A 24,164-nucleotide genomic window follows, 5' to 3' on the forward strand; every position below is an offset into this window, starting at 1 on the left:
ACAAACAGACATACCCCTCCTCCTTTTCTATTGCCTCTGTCCCTCAACAAAGTATAGCCACTGATATTTACTGCCCAGTCACGCGACTCATTCAGCCATGTTTCGGCCACACCAATCACATCATATTTTCCTTCCATCACCAGCAGCTCCAGCTCTCCCATTTTACCAGTCAGACTCCTTGCATTTGCAAACATACATTTAATACTGGTACCATATTGAACATATGACATGTGGTCCTCCCTATCCTTAACAGTATCCCCAGACAAATCTCCTCCCCCATTTTCCCTTTCTTTGAACACTATCTCATCTAACCTGTCTTCCACTGAATCTTTTACTGAACCCTCCCCCCCACACTAGTTTAAAATCTCCTCCAACCCTCTAGCCATGTTCTCTCTCCCAAAACAGCTGCACCATCATCACTGAGGTGCAGCCCATCCCTAGCAAAGTGCCTGTAGCCGACAGGCACAGCCGAAATCAGCCCAGTTATCCAAAAAATAAAAAATGTTTCTAATATAGTTAGTTAGCCAAAAATGTAATGTATAAAGGCTGGAGTGAACAGATGTCTAATTAAACAGCCAGAATCCAACTTCCTGCTTTTTAGCTCTATAACTCTGAGCTAGTCAGTGACTTGAAGGGGGGCCACATGGTACATTTCTGTTCAGTGAGTTTGCAATTGATCCTCAGCATTCAGCTCAGATTCAAAAGCAACAGATATGACCCATGTGGCCCCCCTCAAGTCTCTGATTGGCTACTGCCTAGTAGCCAGGGTAACCAGTCAGTGTAAACCAAGAGAGCTGAAAAGCAGGAAGTAGTGTTCTGACTGACATGTTATACATCAAATCACTCCAAGCCTTTATACATTACATTTTTGGCTAACTAACTATATTAGAAACATTTTTATTTTGCACAGCCTATATTTACCCAGTTTTTATTTTTACACTGTACAATTCCTTTAAGGTTTTTAACGCTGCTTAACACTTAATTCACATGCAACAAAGAGCACACAAAGCCTGATCAGAATTTACCTGATTAACTCCTCCCCCTTAATTAGAAGAAAGAGGGGGAAAAAATGCTGTTTGCTACCAGCAGTAAAATAACAACCCCTTATTAATGTATTTTTTAAAATGTTCCCTTAGAAACACAAAAAGAAAATAAATGCACTTAATGTATCTACGAGTTTACCCCAAACAGAGAAAAGAAAAAGCTGTTTGTCTCAGTCAGATACACACAGGGCACACAGCAGTCAGTTATTTGCACTTACTCCCTTTTTGCACCCAGCATGCACAGCAAACACCAACGCCTTAAGGTTTTTAACGCTGCTTAACACTTAATTCACATGCAACACTTAGTCACATGCAAGACTCGCTTAGCAGCTCCCACACTCGCTTTGAAATTTGAAATTATGACTTAATTAAAAGAAGAATTCTTTCCATCCTGATTATTTGAAACACATATTCCCTTGATTTTGTTCTTTGTATTATCAAACATTTCTTTAGCTTTTTTTTTTTAGTACTTTACTTTTTTTACATTTCATGCTGATTTTTTTCCCTGACCAAGTGCTTAAAACTGTCAGAAAAGACTAAAAATTATTCCAGCTAAACAGTTGTATGAATTCCATTAGAGTGTATTTCTGCTGAGAAGAATTAGCACCTTAGGTCACTAAAACCACATGTTTCTGTAGCAGATATAGTATTTATAAGTGGTTTTGTCCTGCTGACTATAATAAATTGCTATAAAGCCTCTTAACTGATAGACTTATTTTGAAGTGCAGTAGTTGAACAATTGGGAGTTACTTACAATGACATATTTCTGCTCTATTGGCTAACCTTTCTGCAAATTAATAATTTACTATAGATCAATTGAAATAATATTATTCTTCTCTGTGGGAAACAATGCTTTACCTCACAGTAGTCATTCATGGGACTACGGCTGGTTCCATAAATTGTGAGTGCTATGGGGACATGTTTAAATGCCTTTTTAGACTTTTTGTCTTGCAGTATGTCTTGTCTAGTAATAGCTAATTATGCACCCATGGCAAAAAAGCTGTACAATACTCTGACTCACAAAAAGAGAATTAGTGATAATGAGTAATTAAATAACATTCACTGCTTGTCTTATCATTTTCCTGAGTTTACTTTTTGTCTAATTAGTCCTTGCTTAAACTGCTAAAGATTTACAATGATAAAAAAAACTGAAAAACAAAACTAGGCTTCATTCTGTTGCATTAGTCTTTTACCGTTGTATCATATAGTTGTCTAATTTACTGTCAGATCTGCTAATATAATTATAAAGGATGTACCTGTGAACAGTGAAGTGACATCATTTAACACCAATGTCTATTCTGCCTCTAATTTAACTCCATGGCTTTTGGTGACAAACCCTTTGGCATTCTGAAGTGGTGCACTGTTTTGCCTACCAATAGAGCTAATATGTTAGCCAAGTATTTTGCAATGTTGAATGTCACCAAGTTGATGCTGCTGACAATAGGACTGAGTGGGGCTCCTACCTTGTGTATCCTGGAGTGTCTGTAAAGGCATGGGGTGGCTTCTCTGGGGTACAGATGGTGGATTGATGGCCTCCTCCTTTTTAAGTTGTTTCAAGCAATCTATCACCTGTTTCTTGTAACTGTTTGGGTCTCGCCTTAAAGGCTCATATGTATTGTATCAATGATTACTCAGTCCAGTTGCTCTAGATGTACTTCTACTAGATATACCATTACCTGGATGAATGAAAACCTTCATAGACACTATGGGGCAAATTCACTAAGATGCGAAGTTGCGCCAGGCGCAACTTTGCCGCACTTCGCCGCACTTCGCCAGACGTAGTTTCGCCAGCGCTTCGCAAATTCACTAAAATCCGAAGTTGCACACAGGGGTAGCGTAAGGTTGCGGAGTTGAGCTAGCGTTGATTCGCTATATAAAGCGAAGTTGCGCTAGCGAAGGCTAATTTGCATACGGCGCGCAATTCAAATTTCAATGGAGGAACACGTATCTGCACTACAAATGCCTAGAAAACCTTCAAATCTGCAAATAAAAATTTTATTTTGCCCTACACATGTGCCCACTGTCTAGGTAAGTTGCCATGAGTCAGGAAATGTAGGGGGGAGGAAGGGGAGCCCCAAAAAATTTTCAATCTTTTTCAGCCTATCAGCCATCATGTAGAAAACACGCCAGCGTTTTTTGGGACTTAGAAAAAATTTTGACTTTTTTTGAAACAATCCCTATCTACTCTATTGCGCTTCGCCAGGTCTGAGGTGGCGAAGGAAGTCTAGCGTGAAAGGTAGCGTTCGCTACACTGCGCAAGTTAGTGAATTTGCGTAGTTTCGTCGCTAGCGAAGATTCACCAGGCGTAAAGTTGCGAAGTAACACTAGCGAAACTACGCCAGCGTTCTTTAGTGAATTTGCGCAGTAGCGAAAATGCCAAACCCTAGCGAATTAACGCTAGCGTTCGGCGCTTCGCGCCTTAGTGAATTTGCCCCATATGGGTAATGTTCAGGTTTTGTACAGATTTGAAAACTTAATTTGCTGAATCACCATGTCTTCCAGTGTATGGTACATTTGCAGAGTTGCAGAAAGATCCTCTTATTTTTCCAGAATAAAACTAAACTGGCCAGCCATGTATGGCCCCTTCTAAGGAGCCCTTTTAACCCTCTGGCTCATATGGAGTCTCGCTATATATGGCCATCTTAAAGGGTACAGTTTTACGTTAACTTTTAGCATGTTATGGCTAATTTTGAGCAACTTTTCAACTGGTCATTATTTTTTAATATTTTTAATTATTTGCATTCTTCTTCTGACACTTCCCAGCTTTCAAATGGGGGTCACTGACGCCATATAAAAACAAATGCTCGGTGAGGCTATATATTTATTGTTATTGCTACTTTTTATTACTCATCTTTCTGTTCAGACCCTCTCCTATTCATATGCCAGTCTCTAAATCAAATCATTGCATGGTTGCTAGGGTAATTAGGACCCTAGCAACAAGATTGCTGAAATAGCCAAGTGGAGAGTTGCTGACGAAAAAGCCAAGTAACTCAAAAAACACAAATAATAAAAATGTCTCCAAATATCACTCTCTACATTAAATGAAACGTTAATTTAAAAGTGAACAACAACTAATGCCTGCAGTGATTAGATTTAAGAATATATAACCTCTGTGACAAAGTGTTTTATTATACGTTTACTTAACTTCATAGTCATAAAAGAGCCCAGTAATGATTAAGAGACACAGACATAATGCATTGTCATATTCAAACACACAATTAACTTTTAAAGGTCAAAATACGATCTAAATAAGATCAACCTACTTGTATTCAGTCACAATGTTCTACATGTTGAAAATGTTTCCACAATTTCTAGAGACAATGATATCTTGTAATATTCTTTTAGTTACTTAGTAAAATGTATAATCTAAGTCTCTACTGGACACACTAGTTAGGATAAGGATTTGATTTCAATACGGCAAAATGGCTGAACATAGCAGAGCTCATGGCAAACACACATCAGTGAAAATATCCTTATTTTCAAAGTCTTTTTTTTTTTTAAAGAAAATAATTTGTGGTAAATGTAGTAAAAGGTGCAAAGTTTTCTGTATTTTTTTTAATTTATACCACCCTATCATCAGGAAGAATTTATGGGTCACCTACTTAAAAGCTAACATTTTATTGGTTGGTATTATTTACTTCACCTAGACAAACATGGTGCCTTTTATTATACATATGGGGTTATGTATGTACATAACATAACCAGTATGTAATTTAGAATTAAATCTTTGATTGACAGTTACATGAGAACTAAACCCCCACTGGCCACCCTCCGTTGGCCCTTTCCTGCCTCCCTCATGCACAGTCTTACTCCAGAATTCTGTCTCTTCTTGAAATAGTGACCCACATGCAGAGTGAGCACAGTGGAGCTCACAGACGCCATCTTCTTCTCTTCGGTAATGTTCGTGAAGTGAGTGGCGTAATGGAGCAATCTTTCAGTTTGTGACAAAAGGTAGGCAGGAGGAAGAAGACACAAAGATTACCAAAGAGAAGATGATGGCACCCCCGTGAGCTCCGCTTCGCTCACTCTGCATTTATGGTCACTATTTCAAGAGGGAACAGAATTCTGGGGTAAGGCAAGGAGGGGGGCCAATGGAGGGGGTGGGGGCATTTCTCCTTTAAGTCTAATACATCATTTTGTAGTGGTTGCACTCTTTGCCTAGAAATTGTATTACAGCTCACTTGTTCGAAATAACCAGATCTGTTGGAAATCCTGTTTCTCTGCATGCATTGTGTGTGTGCCAGAGTCAGTTATTTTGTTAGCTTTTGTTTGTGCTAGAATGGGTTATTTGAGTAAGCGCTTAACATCCACTTGGAAAACGAGACTCCAAAAGGCATTTGGACCTACCTGTCAATCTGGCCCTGACTGCATGAAGAGAGCATGATGAATGATAGGATGCTAAGAGGGTGAATAAGAGTGAAGAGTAACTTGATTATTTTAGTAATGGTACAAAATGTTTTATTGATTATATTGAGAAAGTGGCTTATTTCAGTGAGATGAAGCTTATATTACTTTTCACGTTAGTTCCCCTTTAAGGTTGGCCTATATTAGGAAGTGTAGTGACAACTTTTTAATATCTAAGGGTTGAGACACATGGGCAGATTCAGGGAGATTTAGTCCCCTCGCGAATAATCACCTCTTCTTCTGGGCGACCATCTCCCCGAACTGCCTCCGTGTGTCTTCCTGTCCTCGTGAGGCAACTTCAGTCGACTTTGGAAAACGAAGCGCTGCGTGTGCTTTAGCGCAGTTCGAGGAGATTGTCGCCCAGACAAAGAGGCAATTAGTCGCCAGGTGACTAAATCTCCCCGAATCTGCCCGTGTGTCTCAACCCTATAAGAAGGACATACTTCAGAGCCAGACCAGGTGCTGCAGTAAGGCAGTACAGGAGAAGCTTGCATACTGTATGCTGTACACAAAAGAGGAGCAGGGTAAAATTATTGCAGGAGAGGAAGCCCCCCCCTCAACAGCTATTGCATTTACACGGGACAGTGTCACTGGATGATTTGTGGGAGGGAGTGCGGATGTGGAGTGTGTGAAAGATAAAGAAAAGTATTAAAAAATAAGGCTTCCAGTGCTCAATTCTGTAACTTGCTATCCCTGAGAACACTGCTAGAATAACGTCTGTGCCTTGGTTTATCACCACTTTGTAAGATGTCTACTTTTTACAGTAAAAGCCTGTTGAACCATCTTCCCAGTGATGGGAGTCCACCAGTCATTGTTGGCCCCATTACATGCCTGTACTCCAGATGAGGGAAACAATAGTATTTTTGCAAGACTAGCACCCTTTTGAGTGCTGCACAGCCAGGCAGAAGAGGCACTCACTGATCAAGTATGCATGACTGCCCACACTTGGAAGTTCAGTAGTTTTCAGTGGAAAATTGAAGATTAAAGGCATAACTGTGGGTGTACAGTATTATGCATTGTCATTGTTCTTAAAAGGATGGCATAAAATAATCTTTGAATATGTTTGCAGCATGGTGAAAAGATAACCATGATGCTCACCCTTGTGTTGTAGCCAAACAAACAAAAGGATTGTTACACCTTTATTGGTTCCTCAAATACATAATTTCTGTTCCTCATCTGCATTACAAATGCTTCTTGCGTATGTCCTAACTGTCCTTCCCATTGAAGGCCTGTAGGATGTGGACAGCCAATCACCACTCCTCCTTCAGAGAGGAAATAATAAACTATAGTTTAACTAAAGTATTGTTAGTTGAACACATCCCATTAATTGTTATAGATGTATCTAATATCTGGTCTAAAGTCCTTTTTGTCACTGGATAATACATTTCTTAAGCAGTCAAACATTTTGTTGTTTTTTTTTATTGTTGTTTGCTGAACATCAGAAGTTATTTTGATGTTTAAATCCCCTAATAAAATTTATGAAAGAACACTTAAGAATTGAGTTGGTTTTTCATCGCTTTTGTCCAACATTGCTAGAAGGATTTTTCCAAAGTTGTATTTCAATTCCTTTTTTACATCCAACTGTTGAAAGGCACATGTAAAGGCAAATGTAATGTGTTCCCCAAGCGAATTGAATGTAAATAACTTTGTGTGACTTCAAAAGCTCCTTCTGCAAACTTGAATAAAAGGCAGGAGCTGAGTAGTTACTTACCATGTCAAAGAAAAGTCTTTAGTATGCTTTATTTTGATGTATATCTTTGAAGTGAGTCTCACAAACTATATGAGGACTGAAATATACTAGATGTGCCTTGATCAAAATGATGAAACAAGTGAACATGTGCATATTTCTAGCACCAGGCTATTATTAAACTATTACATATTTCTCAGTGCTAAATGACACAGGGTGGTCTGAAATCTGCCCAGATTCATTTTATATTCTTTATTATCTTTGCAGGATTAAACTTAGGTCAAGAAACAGTTCTGGCCAAGGAAGGGAAGGTCACATTCACAGTTATAACCTCACCTCAGTATCTAAGTATGTCATTAATTCAGTATTAATGAAACTCTTGTGTGTCAAGAATAACATAATTTTTTAAAAAATATGTTGGAGTTAATTAAGCTGAAGGACATTTCAAACCTACCTCTGGATAAACATTGTATTATTAATGTATTGTTAGTCATACATAATGTGCAAATGCAATGGGAACCTGTGGGAAATAATATAATGATAATTTAAGCAATAAAGGTAAAGAAAAACTGCACCTGCAAATGTAATATGTATGGCAATAGACAGAATATATATATATATATATATATATATATATATACTCTTTCCAATGAGTATCCGCACTCCAAGGCTGTTGCTGATGGCGGGGTGCACGGTAATTGTATGTATATCAATTATCAGTAGACCAGCACTCCCTTTTAAAATGTGATATTTTTTATTATTGTCATGGTATCAAACCGACGTTTTGGTCCACATTAGGACCTTTTTCAAGGATGATACAAAAAACTTTCTAAAAACACATTAAATAAAAACACAATTTATTTAATGTGTTTTTAGAAAGTTTTTTGTATCATCCTTGAAAAAGGTCCTAATGTGGACCGAAACGTCGGTTTGATACCATGACAATAATAAAAAATATCACATTTTAAAAGGGAGTGCTGGTCTACTGATAATTGATATATATATATATATATATATATATATATATATATATATATATATATATATATATATATATATATATATATATATAGATATATATATAGATATATATATATAGATATATATAGATATATATTCTGTAATAACATCTTATAGATCTGAGATACATAACTGAAGTTATAGTAATGTGCACAGTGGTGTTTAGCAATGCTACCTTGCAGCACTTTGGTCACTTGCTGCCAGGCCTTTGATAAATGTGGCTGTTCATATTCTCATCTGGATAGTTTTGATGAAGTGTAAAATTAATTAAACTGCTAGGTATTATTCTAGATTTCACAGGTAGATCCATACACATTTGCAATATACAAAAAGGGGGGGGGGGTTGTGGGTGCACTCCAAGGCTAAGTTAAAATGTGTTTAAATACAATGGAAGTGCTACTGATTTGGCCAATTAATCAATGAACAATCTTTGGCCCTCTGTCTCATAAGTAATTCAATATATATGCAAGTGCATGTATTTACAAAAACAGGGGTTTTTAGTTACAAAGTTATGATCATAAAGTTGATAAGCCATCATACCACATCAAGGTAAACCCCGTGCAGTGGTCCCTAACTTGTTTACCTCTAGTCATAGTAAATAAAAAGTCTTGTACCTCTCTGCATACTAGCATTACTTGTAATAAGTGTCTCCTGAACCTTGGCATTGGTTTCAGTCTGAGGGCAAGATCCTCCCCCGACACTAGCTTTTGTGGCTTTTAAGAGAGAGAGACTGCCCAAACCAGCCCACCATTTGTTTAAAGGGGCGGATGTGGGGGTGCTACAAACCACATGAAGCTTAGCCTGCAGCTTCTGGCTACAATCCAATATACAAAAAGGGGGGTTGTGGGTGCACTCCAAGGCTAAGTTGAAATGTGTTTAAATATAATTGAAGTGCTACTGATTTGGCCAATTAATCAATACATATTTGCCCCTCACTGGGCATATTATAATCAATGCAAGTGTTGAAGTTAAAGCACTTATGTTGAAAGGTGGGTGCTAGCAAAAATCCATGGAATGCATATAAAGATATTTATCTGGTCTTTTTTTTGGCACCCCTTCTTAGATTTAAAAGAAAATATCACTTGCTTCCACCTGGAATCTTAAGTACATAACTATTACCAATAGCTGAACATCTTTCCACAAATTTCTGCTTGGCATAATTATACCGTATATTTTCAAAGAAGAGCAAGTATTAACAAATTGTCTTGCTGTATCATTGAACCTGCCAAGCCCATAGTAAATAAATGATCAGTCCATACTTTAAACAGTTTCCATTGAAAAGATCTGCCCTGTTTTCTGTCATATGGAATAACTGACTTTCTTAAATATGGTGTAATAGTTTATGTGCATCTGAAAGCAATTAAATAAAAAAATATAATAATAATAAATAAAATAAAAAATTTAGAATTTAAGCCATTTGTATTCCATTCATACATTATGACAAAGGTTTGTAACAGCTTCCAAGTCACAACAGGATGAACATTGAACTAGTTATACACAGCTACAGCTTGAAAAACATGCCATTTTTTACACTTGGGATGGTGATGTGTGGTGTATTTAGCATGATAAATAGGCCCCTTGATGTCTCTGTCAGCAGAGATACAAAGGTCAGTATTGTTCTCCAGAAAAAGTGGCAGAGATAGGAAACATGCTAATCATGAGAAAGGTTAGGTAAAGCAGGATAAAGAACCCCAAAATATGCTTAAATACGTACAGTAGTTTACCTGTTTTGGTGTGAAATAGAGTGAGGGCAAAATCCACCCAGTTGTATTAACCAACGCTGTTATATTGATGCTACACCAAGTGCTGGTCCCCGATGATGGTCACCCCAAAATCTGTATCTCAAAAGGAAAAAAGCTAACTCTACAAATTCTACTGAAACAAGTAAAGTTCTTTAAAAAGATGTAGTGTAAAATTCTGATGTGAGTTGGCACATAATGTTCTTGAACTATCTAAATGTATAATATATTTATTGGTTTTACTTGCTCCAGTGGGTAGTGAAACAGAGAAAAAGGAATATTCGAAAATATTAATGTAATACCTTCAAGAGTAAGAAAAAAGTCCAGCAAGATAATTTGTCTTCTCTTCTGAGACAAACGCTATGAGGTAATGATCTGCTTGCGTTTCATTATTCATATATGTCACAGAAGAGAAGAGTGACAGGATGAAAGAAAATGTATAAAGGGAACAGCAGACATGTGATAGAAAAAAGCAGAAATCTGTGGCTGATAGTTCTGCCCAAGTCTGTGCTGAATGCTAATTAGTTTAAGTTCTGTAACAACCCAGCTAGCTGACGTTCTGTGCTGTGGCCTATAATTTTATTTGCAGAAAAGTATTGATATTGGCTTTTGTCCTAGGTATTGAGCCAATTTACTCAGGCAGATTTCTCAAACATTCTAGAAATGGAAAAGCAATTGTGGCTGGAAATTATGTAGGTCAAACAATTGAATACAGATGATATAACTGTGGGTTTAAAAGGACAGGAAAGAACATTGGCATTGTATAACTGTTAGAGATGGGTGAACAGGTAAGTTATGGTATAAAGTGTTAAAGCCAAACTATACTTCTGATCATTGAAAATATAACACATTTTTTTAACAGCTGCTTCATACAATTAAAGCCAATTTTATTTTGATAATTTTCTAATCATATGTTCCATTTGATTAATCAGAAAAAAAAAACATGCTGACATTTAAAGTTTGCACTGAAGTTCTGATCCATGGTGCTCACACAATCCAAAGGGATGCATACATGCTAAGGAACATCCTGAAATAAAGAAATAAGCAGGGCAGAAGTTCCGAGCTCACCAATTACATTTCGGATAGACTACACAGTCCTCACGCATTCCCCAGACCTTAAGCTGGCCATAGACGCAAAGATCTCATCGTACGAATCGTAGAGTCGTATGATTTTCAGACCGTGTGTGGAGTCCCGACATTTTTCGTCCGGCGGAGATCGGTCATTTGGTCGATTGGACAGGTTAGAAAATTTTTGTCGCTGCGGGTAATATCTCTGCGTGTATTGCCGATCGTACGATTTTCAGTGGGAGACTGTCACTAGCTTTGTCTATCATACGATTTCTGTCAGGGGCAGAACATTGGCTGATCTGTTCTTTAACTACTTTATTTGGTCGGAATGGTAAGACTTTGATCTGAATGGTTAGTGGCAGGTCGGGAGATGGGAAAGTCTGATCGTACATTGATTCGTACGATCGGTTCTTTGCCTCTGTGGCCAGCTTTAGACGTACTCCACAAAATTGGGACAGTAGCGCTTACTCCAAATAAAGTAAATTAAAATAATAGTCTTTATTGGTTCCACAGGCAAGAGTTTTTTTTTTTACTTTTTTATCCTCTTATCTGTTTTCAAAGTGGAACCAATTAAGATAACTATTTTAAGTGATCCATGTTTTGAGGAGTACATCTGGTAATAAATGGACAGAGACATAGTTTTTACTGTTGGACTGTCTGGTGCACACTGGGGCCGCAGTCTGAAGGGCCTTCCTCCCTGCATTCCGCCTCCCTCACCAGCGCAGCACCACAAACCTTATACTGCCTTCCTCCTTTTTAACAGCTTAAGAGAGCATCCTCACCATCCATGTAGATCAGGTCTGGGTTGATGAGGCCCATAAAGGTGGGGGCACACTGGGTTTTTTTCCAGAGTTCTGCCGGCCCAATCGGACCCTGTTAGTGATGGGCGAATTTGCGCTGTTTCGCTTCGCCGAAAAATTCGCGAATTTTGCGCGAAATTCGCGAAATGGCGAAAAATTCGCGAAACGGCGCGTTTTCGACGCCGGCGCCCGTTTTTTCGACGCCGGCGCCCGTTTTTGACGCCGGCGCCCGTTTTTGGCGCCGGCGTCCGTTTTTTCAGAAAAAAAAATTTTGACGCCGGCGAATTTTTGACGCAAATTTTTGCGGGCGTTTCGAGAATTTATTCGCTGGCGGCGAAACGCGCAAATTCGCCGCGAATTCGCGCCTGGCGAATAAATTCGCCCATCACTAGACCCTGTCTTTTATGGTCATGTTTTTACTTCATCTGACTCATAAGTGTCTATCCTGCTAGGTTACATCCAATAAATATTTATAACCCTCATTTTCATTTTTGCTCATTTCTATCCTGTGTATGCAGAAATAATACAATGATAGGTAGAGGTAACAAATGCACTATATGGCCAAAAGTCCCTTTTGAAATTCTATGTCCTAAGCTATTCATTGCTAAATTTTAAACTATCTCTGGTAGCAGCATGAGAGCAAGCAAAACTGCAAACACAAAATTCCTTGAAGTCAATGGGCATTTTTAAGTGGCAAAATGTTGCCATGGTTCCACAAAAAAAAATAATTAGCGATCGTGAAATAGAGGTTTTCACTGCAGATTCATGCCTGCTGAAAAATTCAGCAATAGTATCAACAATAAACTTTTGCTGGAGAGACCCATTCTATTAAGTAACACACTTGAAAGTGTTTCATTCATCTGACTAATAATTACAATAGCATAACTTTACATGGTTTTGGTTCAAAAACACTTCATATGCACACATGATTAGAAAACCAATATCAACGGGCTGATACTTGGCTTTACTGGCACAGTCTGTCTCTTTTATATTGCCAATATTTGTAGAAAATGTCTCTGATTCTGAGTTCTTGTTAATTCCATCAACGCCGCACTACACAGTTTTTCACTTGTGGTGGTCAGCAAATAGAACAGTGAAAATGTGTTCTCAGAACTGGTAAAATATTCCTAGACATTTAGCACATCACTGGAAATGTGTAGCCTTAAGGAACAACAAGATCAAGGACTGCAGTATACCACTCTTACTATCTGTGACTTAGTTACACATGGACTATTTGTGGGACACTCTCTATACATTCTGGCAGTGTATGAATTTAACTGTTATGAATCTATGATTCAAATGGTATCAACATGTGATAATTGCTGAATAAACTTGCTAGAAATAGTATACTCTATGTTCTCTTGCCAGATAACATACATGTTAGGCCTATGGATTGACTCTACCTGTTAATAATACAGTCTCTATTTCTACCAGCTACTGTATGGGATCTTATATATGTTTTTTTAATTAACTTATATTTTTAATTAACATATTATATGTTTTCCCCCTACCCAGTCTGTCCTAATGTAATTCAATTATTATACTGACAAATATTGGTATGACTCTTAGAACAGTAACCAGACAACATGAATACTGTTATACATTTGTAACATTAATATTTTCAAAGGTTTATTTTTAAGTAGACCTTTCAATATTGTTTTGAAGTTGAGATAATCTCTGTTCAATCCTAATTTTATAAGTGCATGGGATAAAAACCAACTGAGGTGCTATTAATTTGGATGTTTATATACCAAAAATATACAAACCAGTATGTGTGTCGAATTTCTGAAGATACAGTATGCTACATAATTTTGGAAATTGTAAACAGGGGGCATTTTACATATGCTGAATAACACAGCTATACCGAGTATTGCACAGTCAGTTATTAAAAGATATATTTCTAATATTCTTTATAAGATTTGTATTTTTTTAACAGTTGCTTTAATAAAATCATAGTAGTCATTCTATTTAGAAACCGAGTACTCTTGGTTTGGGCATATATAACACACAATTTGTTTATGAAGAAAATGTTGCAATAACTAAATACCTTGATGTTTGGGATTTTATTTAAACATATTTTTACATGGAAATAGTAGGGCTAAGGAACCATGAATAAAACTGTCTGCCAGCGCAGTTTTCAAAATGACTGTAATTAGCAAAGTAATTTACTCTTTTTTGGTATCTTTATGATTAGCAATGTGCAGTACCATAATGGCTTGTAGAAATGCAGTAGCAAATCCTTTATTGCCACTTGTACAAACAGGAAGTTCAAAGTTTAAGTGCAAAGCACATTTAGTGATATTGCTGTGCATTTGCTGCCACTATTTATTGAAAATTCATTAAAGCTCTAATTCCTACTGGTGAGACCAATTACTAACAAGTGAACTGCATGAAGTTAAAAACTATACAACTGCAGCTAACAGACTGATAAGAGGGTTAGTTCAAGTCTAATATAATTATTAGAAATAGGAATGTTTTAATAAACAGAAATGATATCCACAATTCTATGGCCAAAATCCATCCAAATAAAAATGAAACCTAAATGTAACCTAATGAGAAAATGTAATTCTAAGCAATTTTTCAATATACATTAAAGTTTTCTATTCTGTTCATCCTGATGAGTAACCAGCTTTCCTCCAACTGAAGATGCAGTTACATTAGTGAAAGGATAGAAAGGGACAGATTGACTTTGCTATCTATTCAATTTTACTGTTTCTTTCCAAATAGAAATAACAAGCAATATAACATATATATTGACATACCATATATCCATATATTTTTTTCATTAGGAAAAAGTGTATTTTTATTATTTCAGTGATGTACCCCTTTAACTTTGAGGGATAGTATGAAAAGGTTGACAGTTAAATTAAAAAGAAATGCAATTCTCCGTTGGCTAATTTCTTTGAAAAATCTTTGTTTTTGAAATGTGTTGGAAGTGACTTGTTATTTTGATGTTATCAGTATACCAGTTTATCACTTGGACTCTTGGACTTTTTTCTGTCAATTCATGAAGAGTCTGGAAGGTTGCCTTCTTGATATAAATACTCATGGACACACCAAATAAAAAGAGCAAATGGCCAGTTATTTGATTTATGAGAATGTACTTTTGTCTCAAATATAGCCATCACATGACATATGGGAATGGAAATGTACAGAATGTTCACATTAAGCTTTCCTTGGTTACTTTGTTACCCTCATTTTCATTTTACACCACCCTTTTTTTATGGATAAAAGTACTTTTTATGTCAAAGGTATAGTACACTCTATACACACAGTATAAGAAAAACACAAACAATATCAAAGAGCAGTATAGCCTCACTACTAGACTTGATAGATATACAAAGTATCGGTATAGGATCCATTATCCAGAAACCAGTTATGCAGAAAGCTCCAAATTATAGAATGTCCATCTACTCATAGACTCCATTTAAATCACATAATTCAAATTTTAAAAAATGATTTCCTATTTCGTTGAAATAACAAAACAGTACAGTGTACTTGATCCCAACTAAGATGTAATGAATCCTTATTCAAGCCAAAACAATCCTACTGGGTTGAATTAATGCTTAAGTGAGTTTGTAAAAAAAAACCTGGGTCCCAAGCATTCTGGATAATGGGTCTCATACCTGTATATTTACAGCATACTTACTGTTTTTATCTTTTGTATTTTTAGGTGTTCCAGATTGCTTATGTTATTATCAAAGCTGCCAATTCCCCTCGCCCAGGTAACTGGATTTTGGAGAAATCTCTTGACGGTGTGAATTACAAGCCCTGGCAATACTATGCCATCACGGACGGTGAATGTCTGGCAAGGTATAAAATCCACCCTCAGCCTGCACAGGCTTCCTTCACGAAGGATGATCAAGTCATATGCACCTCCCATTATTCGAAGATTCACCCACTGGAAAATGGAGAGGTAAAACAGTCATTGCATTTACTAGCTATTTGTTGTCTGTGACAGCAGCAACCTACACCTATAAGTTATTGAATGAATTTTTAGTGGTGGATCACTAAGTTGTTTAAAATTCTCTTAAAATTGGCAGTTCTGTGCAGTTCACTTTCTTTCACCATATGGATGGTTTACATTAAAGTAGGTTGTTTTTATCATGATTTTAAAATGAGAATGTTATATCATGCCCTTACACTACAAGTCATAGATTTTCTGCATATGCAATTAACTCTCCCATTTTACCTAATAAGCTCCATGCATTCGCAAACCTACAGTGACATGTGGCGCTGTAACATTTCTAAAAAAAATGACATTGGAAGACCTTCCCTTAAACTTAGATAACTGAACTCACATTTATGGTTTTCTATCTACCATTAATTTTATCATTATCAAAATGTACCAATACAGCTGGGTCATGGCAAGCCCTACCCAATAATTTGTCTACCGATTCAACTTGCAACATGCTGAACCTTGGCACCACGAAGATAGCAAATTTGATCTAGTCATCTCTTATATTATAAGACGTATAACAAATATGCAGGTTCTAGAACACCCTAAATAAAAGTAAGCAAAAACCAAAATAGTGTCACAAAAGACTCCTTAAGAGCACCTTAAGTGCATAGATTGCAACATTTGCTTTGGTTTTCCATGTATATTGGGTAAGAACAGACAAACCTGTTAAACCATAGCCTGCAACCATGATTATTTTGCATTTAGAAAGTTGTTTTAAGGGGTTGTTCACCTTTAAATCAACTTTTTGTATGATGTAGAAAGTGATGTCACAGCAACCATGCATTGATTTGAATAAGAGACTGGAAGGGCCTGAATAGAAAGAGGAGTAATAAAGAGTAGCAATGACAATAAATATGTAACTTTACAGAAGATTTAAGAAGTCAGAAGAAGGCGGCAAAAAGCAAAGAAAATTTAATAAAATCTATAAAATACTAAGGGGCCTATTTACTAACATTCATTTCCATTTTTTTAACAAATCTCTAAACATTTTAGTTTACTTCTAATTTCTATAAAACAAACAATTTTAGATTTATTAAGTGTAAAAATCACATACACATACAAAACTGCCTAAGTAAAAACTGTTGAGGTCCTATAGAAGTCAATGGGAGGAGCACTGATCCCAGGAAGGAGTGAGAATAGTAAGAAAAGTGTGCTCTAATTAGGGTGCATAACCTTTCCTCTTGTTATTGTGAATCAAAGAAGTTCCCAGGGAGGGGGTATTACAGCCTAGTCTGTCCTAACCCTGGGTGCATGCCAGTTTATAGTGTAGACACAAGACTCCTGTTGCGCCAAAAAAGAAGGAAATCAATGCAGGGTTTCCTTCAGCAGTAAAATAGCACTACGCATATTTGTTATAATGCAGAAACTGCTAGACTCATGCAAGCAGTACTGTGAGAGACATGAGAGTGTCTGAGTGAGAAGTCATATGAAAGTCCTGAACTCATTGACATCCAAGTCATATGTGTGAACATAGCTGAAAATGATGTGGAAAATGGCAACATGGCAGTGAATTGTACTAAAGCCAGGTGACATGTCTGAGGAGGCGAGTAATGAAAAATGAAATCAACCTCCTGCATCTGTGTACATGAAGGTGCTAGCCACAACACTGGTTTCCAGTGAGCCAGTCTGTATGAGAGTGGAAACACAATAGACCGGAGAGGAAAATTAACATGAGGCAATTATAAACTTCCTAATATAACATGTGCCTTTGGTTGAGAAAAAGGAAAGTGTGCCTCAGTATGATTTGAAGACACAAACTGTCAAACAGAAGCTGCTGAATGTGACATTAGTATTAAAGGGGACATTTCATCATGTGTGGCTGTAAGTGAATATCCTAACCAAAGTAAAACTCAATGTATGTGCAAGTAGAACTAACCTTTACATTACCTTTTAGCATGATGTAGAGAGTAATATTCTGAGACTATTTAAAATCTAATTTGGTTTTCATTTTTTTATTGGTTTTTGAAATATTTAGCTTTCTCCTGCTTGCAATTTCAGCAGTCTGGTTACTAGGGTCAAACTTATCCTAGCAACCATTCATTGATTTAAAAAGAGACTGGAATATGAATAGGAGAGGGCCTGAATAGAAAGATATGTAATAAAAAGTAGCAATAACAATACATTTGTAGCCTTACAGAGTATTTGTATTTAAGAATGGATCAATGACACCCATTTGTGTGCAATTAATCTGTATGATATGGGCTAGTGGAGGAAGGGTTAATATTCCCTCTGGGCATGTTTACTAAAATTGGAGATAAATATCTGGAGAAATTTCTGGAGATGTTACCCATGGCAACCAATCAGCAATTCGATTTAAACAGCCACCTATAACTTATAAAGCAAAAGCAAATATCTGATTGGTTGCTATGGGAAACATCTCCAGAAATCTCTCCAGATATTAATCTCCAATGTTGAAAGCCTGCAGAGGCAAGCTCCAATATATGGGGGTTCTGGCTGTCCTGGTGTGTGAGAGGAACGCTCATGAGTACAACCAGGCAGAATACAATGGAATCAATTAGCAAATTGGTTTGATCGAATTTGTTTAAACATGTTTAAACGCACATTAAACACAGAAAAAAAATTTCTGTGTGTAAGAGCCCTAAGACAAAGAGAGATATAACCAAATGCCTCTGACAGAAGACACTGTCTGGAGAAAACAAGGAATGAACCTGACTTGGAAGTAGGCTGTGTGGCCTGGCTGATAAAGAGATATGTCTGAACTGTGAGTAACAGGGGGCTAACCTTGTGGTGGTCCAGAGTCTGGGAGAGGTCCTGGGGTAGTCAGTAAGACTACAATGTGCCATTGTGATTGGATTAGTGGAAGAGTTTATATGCCAAGAACTTTCCACATCAGTCAGTTGAACTGAAGAAGCTGCTCGGATGAGTAGTGAAACGTCTTCATTGATTACTCAGCAAGTCCAGTTGTTTTTAGATTTATCTATACTAGATATATCATGACCTGGATGAATGAAAATCTTCATAGTCATACATTTTCAGCTGTAAAAGAGACAGTTCTATTTTGTGATGCCATATGAAAAAAGCATCCTGATTTGTTTTTTCGACTGAATATAGTACTATTTTAAATATACAGGTATGGGGTCTGTTATCCAGAAACCAATTATCCAGAAACCTCCGAATTACAGAAAGGCAGTCTCTCATAGACTACTTTTTATCCAAATTATCAAAATTTTTAAAAAGTATTTATTTTTTCTCTTCAAAAATGAAACAGTACCTTGTACAGTACTTAATCCAAACTAAGATACAGTATAATGAATTCTTATTGGTAGCAGAACCAGCCTATTGGGTTTATTTAATGTTTACATGATTTGAGGTTGAACTTGATAGGCTTTTGTTAAACCAAATTAACTATGTAACATATTTCAAATGGCTTTAGACACTTTTTTTTAGCATGGAATCCCTTCTGATTTTCTGCCAAATAGTAGAACAGCAGTGATTATTTTACATCTTACAAATTAAGATTTCTAGTGCACCATTCAATATACAAAACAGGATTACTGGAAAGTATTATTGCCTTTCAGACAAATGAAGCTGAAGTCAAAGCAAAAAAATCTGATGTTGTATTAAGTTAGTTGGCACTAAATGAATTTTTGTTCTGCTTTATTTGTTTTGGCTGGTGTAACATGATCTTATACCTAATATTTTATGATTGCTGAAACAGAAAACTCTACAAAGAAATGTATTCATATTAGGTTACAATATCTTACGGCAGTCTCATCTGCATTGCAAAGTCTATTACATCAAGTATAATTGTAACAGATTGATATGCTGCACTGAAGAACATACTGTTAAGTGCAAAACTTCCAACCAAAGTAGTATAATAGTAAACCTATCATTCGCAGCAATTTGTAAGGGTTTTTTGTATATTACAGTACTTTTAAATAATGTTTCCCTTTCCCTAATGTTTCATGATGATAGTGTTTTCTCCTAATCCAACCTTCAACTGAGGTTTGTTTTTGTTCCAATGGGAAATAATTCAAGCTAATTTATGAAAAAATGTATATATTATATATATATATATATATATATATATATATATATATATATATATATATATATATATATATATATATATACATATATATAGACAAGAGGTCATCTGCACTCAACCCATTATCAATATATTTAAGACAGAGACATTTTGTGCATTAAGCTACTAAAAAATGCCTTACCCTTTAAACAAAACAGGGATTGTTTGTCCATATATTGCAATATATTTAAGATGGCCAACTACGTCATCTCATATCTGGCCAGTCCTATGCCCTCTTGTATTTGTCTATATCTAATACCTAATGGTTTTAAAAATTGATATATTAGTAGCGTTATATATATATATATATATATATATATATATATATATTTCTTAAGTAGTGTCGTGGATGCTACTTCTCTAGTGAAATAAAAACAGAGCAGATAGAGTGGTAGCAATCATTATTTATGCAGGCAGCTTTTTCTGACACAGTAAATAATGGAAGACGGAGATGAGAAAAGGCAACTTTTTTTGCAATGTGAGACTATAAGATGGACCCCCACATTCTAATTCTCTGGTTTGGCAGAAGTTTTGAATATTTTACATGATATTGGTCAACAATGCTGTCCAGCTTGAGGCCTGTGGTCTGTATGTTGCCTTTGAAAGGATTTTTATAGCTCTCAATACCCTCAAGGTCGCAGTAGACAAGTTTGCATACAGGAATGGAATCTGTGATCCGGAAACCTGTTATCCAGAAACCTGTTATCCAGAAACCTGTTATCCAGAAAGTTCTGAATTATGGGAAGGCCATCTCCCATAGACACCATTTTAATCAAATTAAAAAATCTAAAAATTATTAATTTTTTTTATGTCATAACATAACAGTACCTTAAGATAGTATTAATCGTTATTGCAGGAAACCAATTCTATTGGGTTTATTTAAAGTTTAAATGATTTTCTAATAGACTTAAGGTGTGGAGATCCAAGTTTCAGTAAGATCCCTTATCTGAAAACCCCAGGTCCAGAGAATACCTTGAACATGTCAAATGTGACCAAAAACCTGAATCTGCCTAGTAGTGTAGTTAGTAGATCCTGTCCCTCCCAACTTTTTTAAAAGATTGACCCCTAGGAAATATTAAAATAGATTAATAACAGTTATTAATTTTCATTGTCTTAGCAAAAAACAAACATGTTGCATGTTGCTATGTTGCATGCTATTTTGGCTTAGTGTAGCAACCTGAGGACTACGATGCTGATTCTTGAGCACACAAATAGAAACATTCATGCAGGGGCATAACCAGAGAGGAAGCAGACCCTGCAGGTACCAGGGGGACCCAGGAAGTATAGGTGCCCCATGAGACACTAATTCACATACAATTTCAATAAATATTGGTAAAACAGCTCAACTTCTAAACATTTTGGGGGCAAAAAAAATAATTTGCTGTGGTGCCCAGTAATATGCCACGCCACTGCATGCATGCACAAAGTATATAACCGAAAAAGATTTCATGCACTGATTTTCCAATTGCAGCATACTGTATATGACAGTAAAATGCTATATAAAAGTTTTTGTTATTTTGAAGTATTTTAATTTGAATCCTTTAGAGAGTTGTTGAGTTATTAAAAATCAATATTTTGAAAAGGATTATTGTTATATGCACACCCACTGACTAAAATCCAAATAACAAGTGATGCTCCAAATAAATAATTTTTTATGTGACCTATTATCTAGAAAGTTCAAGTTCTCGATATAGGGTCTTTCCATAATTTGGCTCTCCATCCTTTAGTATACTGAAAAATCATTTAAATGCTAATTAAACCTAATAGGATTGGTCTGTCTCCAATAAGGATTAATTACATCTTAGTTGGGATCAAGTACAAGGTACTGTTTTATTATTACAGAGAAAAAGGATATTTTTGAAAAATTTGGATTATTTGGATAATATGAAGTCTATGGGAGATGGCCTTCCTGTAATTTGGAGCTTTCTGGATAATTCTTTGATAAATAGGTAACTCAAACATAAGGACTTTCGGTACATACGTTTTTGAACTTTTTTTTCTTACTTTTTTTTTTTAATATAGCTATTTTACTAAAGGCTTGCACACTTAAGGTTAAAGGAAAACTATACCCCAGAACAATGTTGGTCTCTATAAAAACAGATTACATAAAACAACTCATATGTAAAAACCCTGCTTCATGTAAAAAAAACATTTTTACCATTGGGTAATTATAAATAGAAAATTGCTATTTTAGAAAATAAGGGCTGCCCCCTGGGATCCTACGATTCATGGTGCCACAAACAAACTATACATGTTAGGTCACATGAGCCAGTTAACAGACAGAGTTCTGTCTTTTGCTTCCACACTTCCTGTTACAGTTAGAGTTGTAGTATTTCTGGTCAGGTGATCTCTGAGGCAGCACACAGACCATCACAAAATGGTGGCTCAAGGCAAAAGCCATTTTGGTAAGATTCTTTAATATGCCACTTAGTATGATATAAACTATATGTTGCTTAAGTATTCATTTTGGAGGTATAGTTTTCCTTTAAGTGGCGTTTAGGTTGAATTTTAAATGTTAGCAGCATTGACGTTGAGCATCTGTTTGTGGTTACAGGCCTGATTTGGCTTACTGTGAATATGAAAATGCTAGGAGTCAACCATAATCCATCATTTTTTTTTTTAGAGTACAAACTACTGTTTTCCCAACGTTGTTATACATCTGTTCATAGAAAAAATATATTTATGCAAATGAGTAATACAATACTCAGAGGGGCAATATAACTTTACTTCTTCTTACACACTTGACATTTAGACTTTCTAAGACTGAAATGCAAAACATTTTAATTTAATCCATAATAATTCCCAAATCTTACATTACTCTTTTAATTAAAAAATGAACGGATTGAGTCTCAGGAGATCAGGGCCATAACAAAAGTTACACAAGCTAATAATAAATGCATATTGCAAACATAAAAAAGATTTGAGTGCATATACTCTCATTATACATCAGAAGGGAAAAAGTGTTATGCAGAGGTAGATATACTGGTCTTTGCCAAAGAAAAACTGCCAAACATTAGACATTTTACATTTTGGTATATATTGTTTGATGGTGAAATGTGATTCCTTATTTCAGAGTACACTTTTGCACTGTTCAAGAATCAATGGCAGCATCCTTTAAACTACATCAACCAATGCTTGTCAAAATGGAGAAAAGGGGAATAGAAAGATATGGATGTGCAACCCATTGGTTTCTGAGTCACTACAAAAACAATTAACTTTGCAGGTTGACGAAAGAGGGTGCAATATGAGAAAGGGTTATTTTATGGGAAAAAGGTGGAAGAGAAAATTGATTGAAGATAAGAAAGTGCAGTCTCTTTGAGCCAATTATAAAAACAGCTAATTAATTACAGTCTATTGTGAACAGAACAGAACGGAGTAGGAAAATACGTTCATTGCATGTTCTAGCTGCAATTTTTTCCTTTCATGTGATTGAAACCCTTTCAGAGCATCATATGGCATCCCAGCCCATTCCTGTGCCCAATTAGCAATACTTTTGCTATGCATTGATTTCCCTGTAACTCAAGTGCTGAACTTTGACTTGACTTGGGCTTGAGGACCTCGAATGTATAGTTCTTTATCTTATTAAATGCTTTAGCTTATTAAATGGGAGTATTATATATATATATATATATATATATATGTGTGTGTGTATATATATATTTATACCAACCAAACAGATCCGCACTCCTCCAATTAACCCTATGATCATCTGCCCGGGTGCTGCTCCAGAGATTAACAATACAAAAACAAAAAAGTTAGTAGCGCACTCCAGGGACTTGTATATAACTGAAAATCTTTTTATTATTTATGGCATAATGATGACGTTTCGGCTCCCCTCTAGAGCCTTTCTCAAGATAAAAAGCCATTAATTACAAAAACATAAATAACCCCCGCAGGTGTAACCCCTCTCCTTGTGCAACACCCATCCCCCAGCGGACTTCTCACTTCACAAAGAATAAATATACAATAATTTTATAAATGCATATCAAAATATGTGTAACTATTTCATACTTAATAGTACAACAGTGGATATGAATGTAACAGCTGCCTGATGAATTTTTGATACATTTTACCGTGTGCTAAGGAAACAATTAAAGAAGCATTGCTCATTAAGGCCTTTCGGTGCCATTGTATTCAATCTTTTGATCCAGTACTTTTCTCGTTGTAGTAACATTTGGGATCTGTTGCCACCCCTTCTGGGTTTAGGTACATGACCTATGCCTATATATTTAAAAGTAGGCAATCTGTGGCCCTTCTCAAAAAAATGCTTGGCGTAACTTCGCCGCACTTCGCCACACTTCGCCAGGCGTAGTTTCGCCAGTGCTCCGCAAATTCACTAAAATCCGAAGTTGCGCACAGGGGTAGCGTAAGGTTGCGAAGTTGCGCTAGCGTTG

General features: G+C 36.2%; 1 protein-coding gene across 1 annotated transcript in view; it reads left to right on the forward strand.

Annotated features, from left to right (window-relative positions):
- LOC108716137 (laminin subunit alpha-2-like) overlaps positions 1-24,164 on the forward strand; it is a 433,274-nt gene that overhangs the window by 106,519 nt on the left and 302,591 nt on the right. The window contains exon 4 of the mRNA XM_041562932.1: positions 15,435-15,677. Coding sequence (XP_041418866.1) covers positions 15,435-15,677 — 243 coding nt within the window. The remainder of the gene's footprint in view (positions 1-15,434; positions 15,678-24,164) is intronic.

The sequence above is a fragment of the Xenopus laevis genome, chromosome 5L, assembly GCF_017654675.1.
Source record: "Xenopus laevis strain J_2021 chromosome 5L, Xenopus_laevis_v10.1, whole genome shotgun sequence".
Classification (NCBI taxonomy): domain Eukaryota; kingdom Metazoa; phylum Chordata; class Amphibia; order Anura; family Pipidae; genus Xenopus; species Xenopus laevis.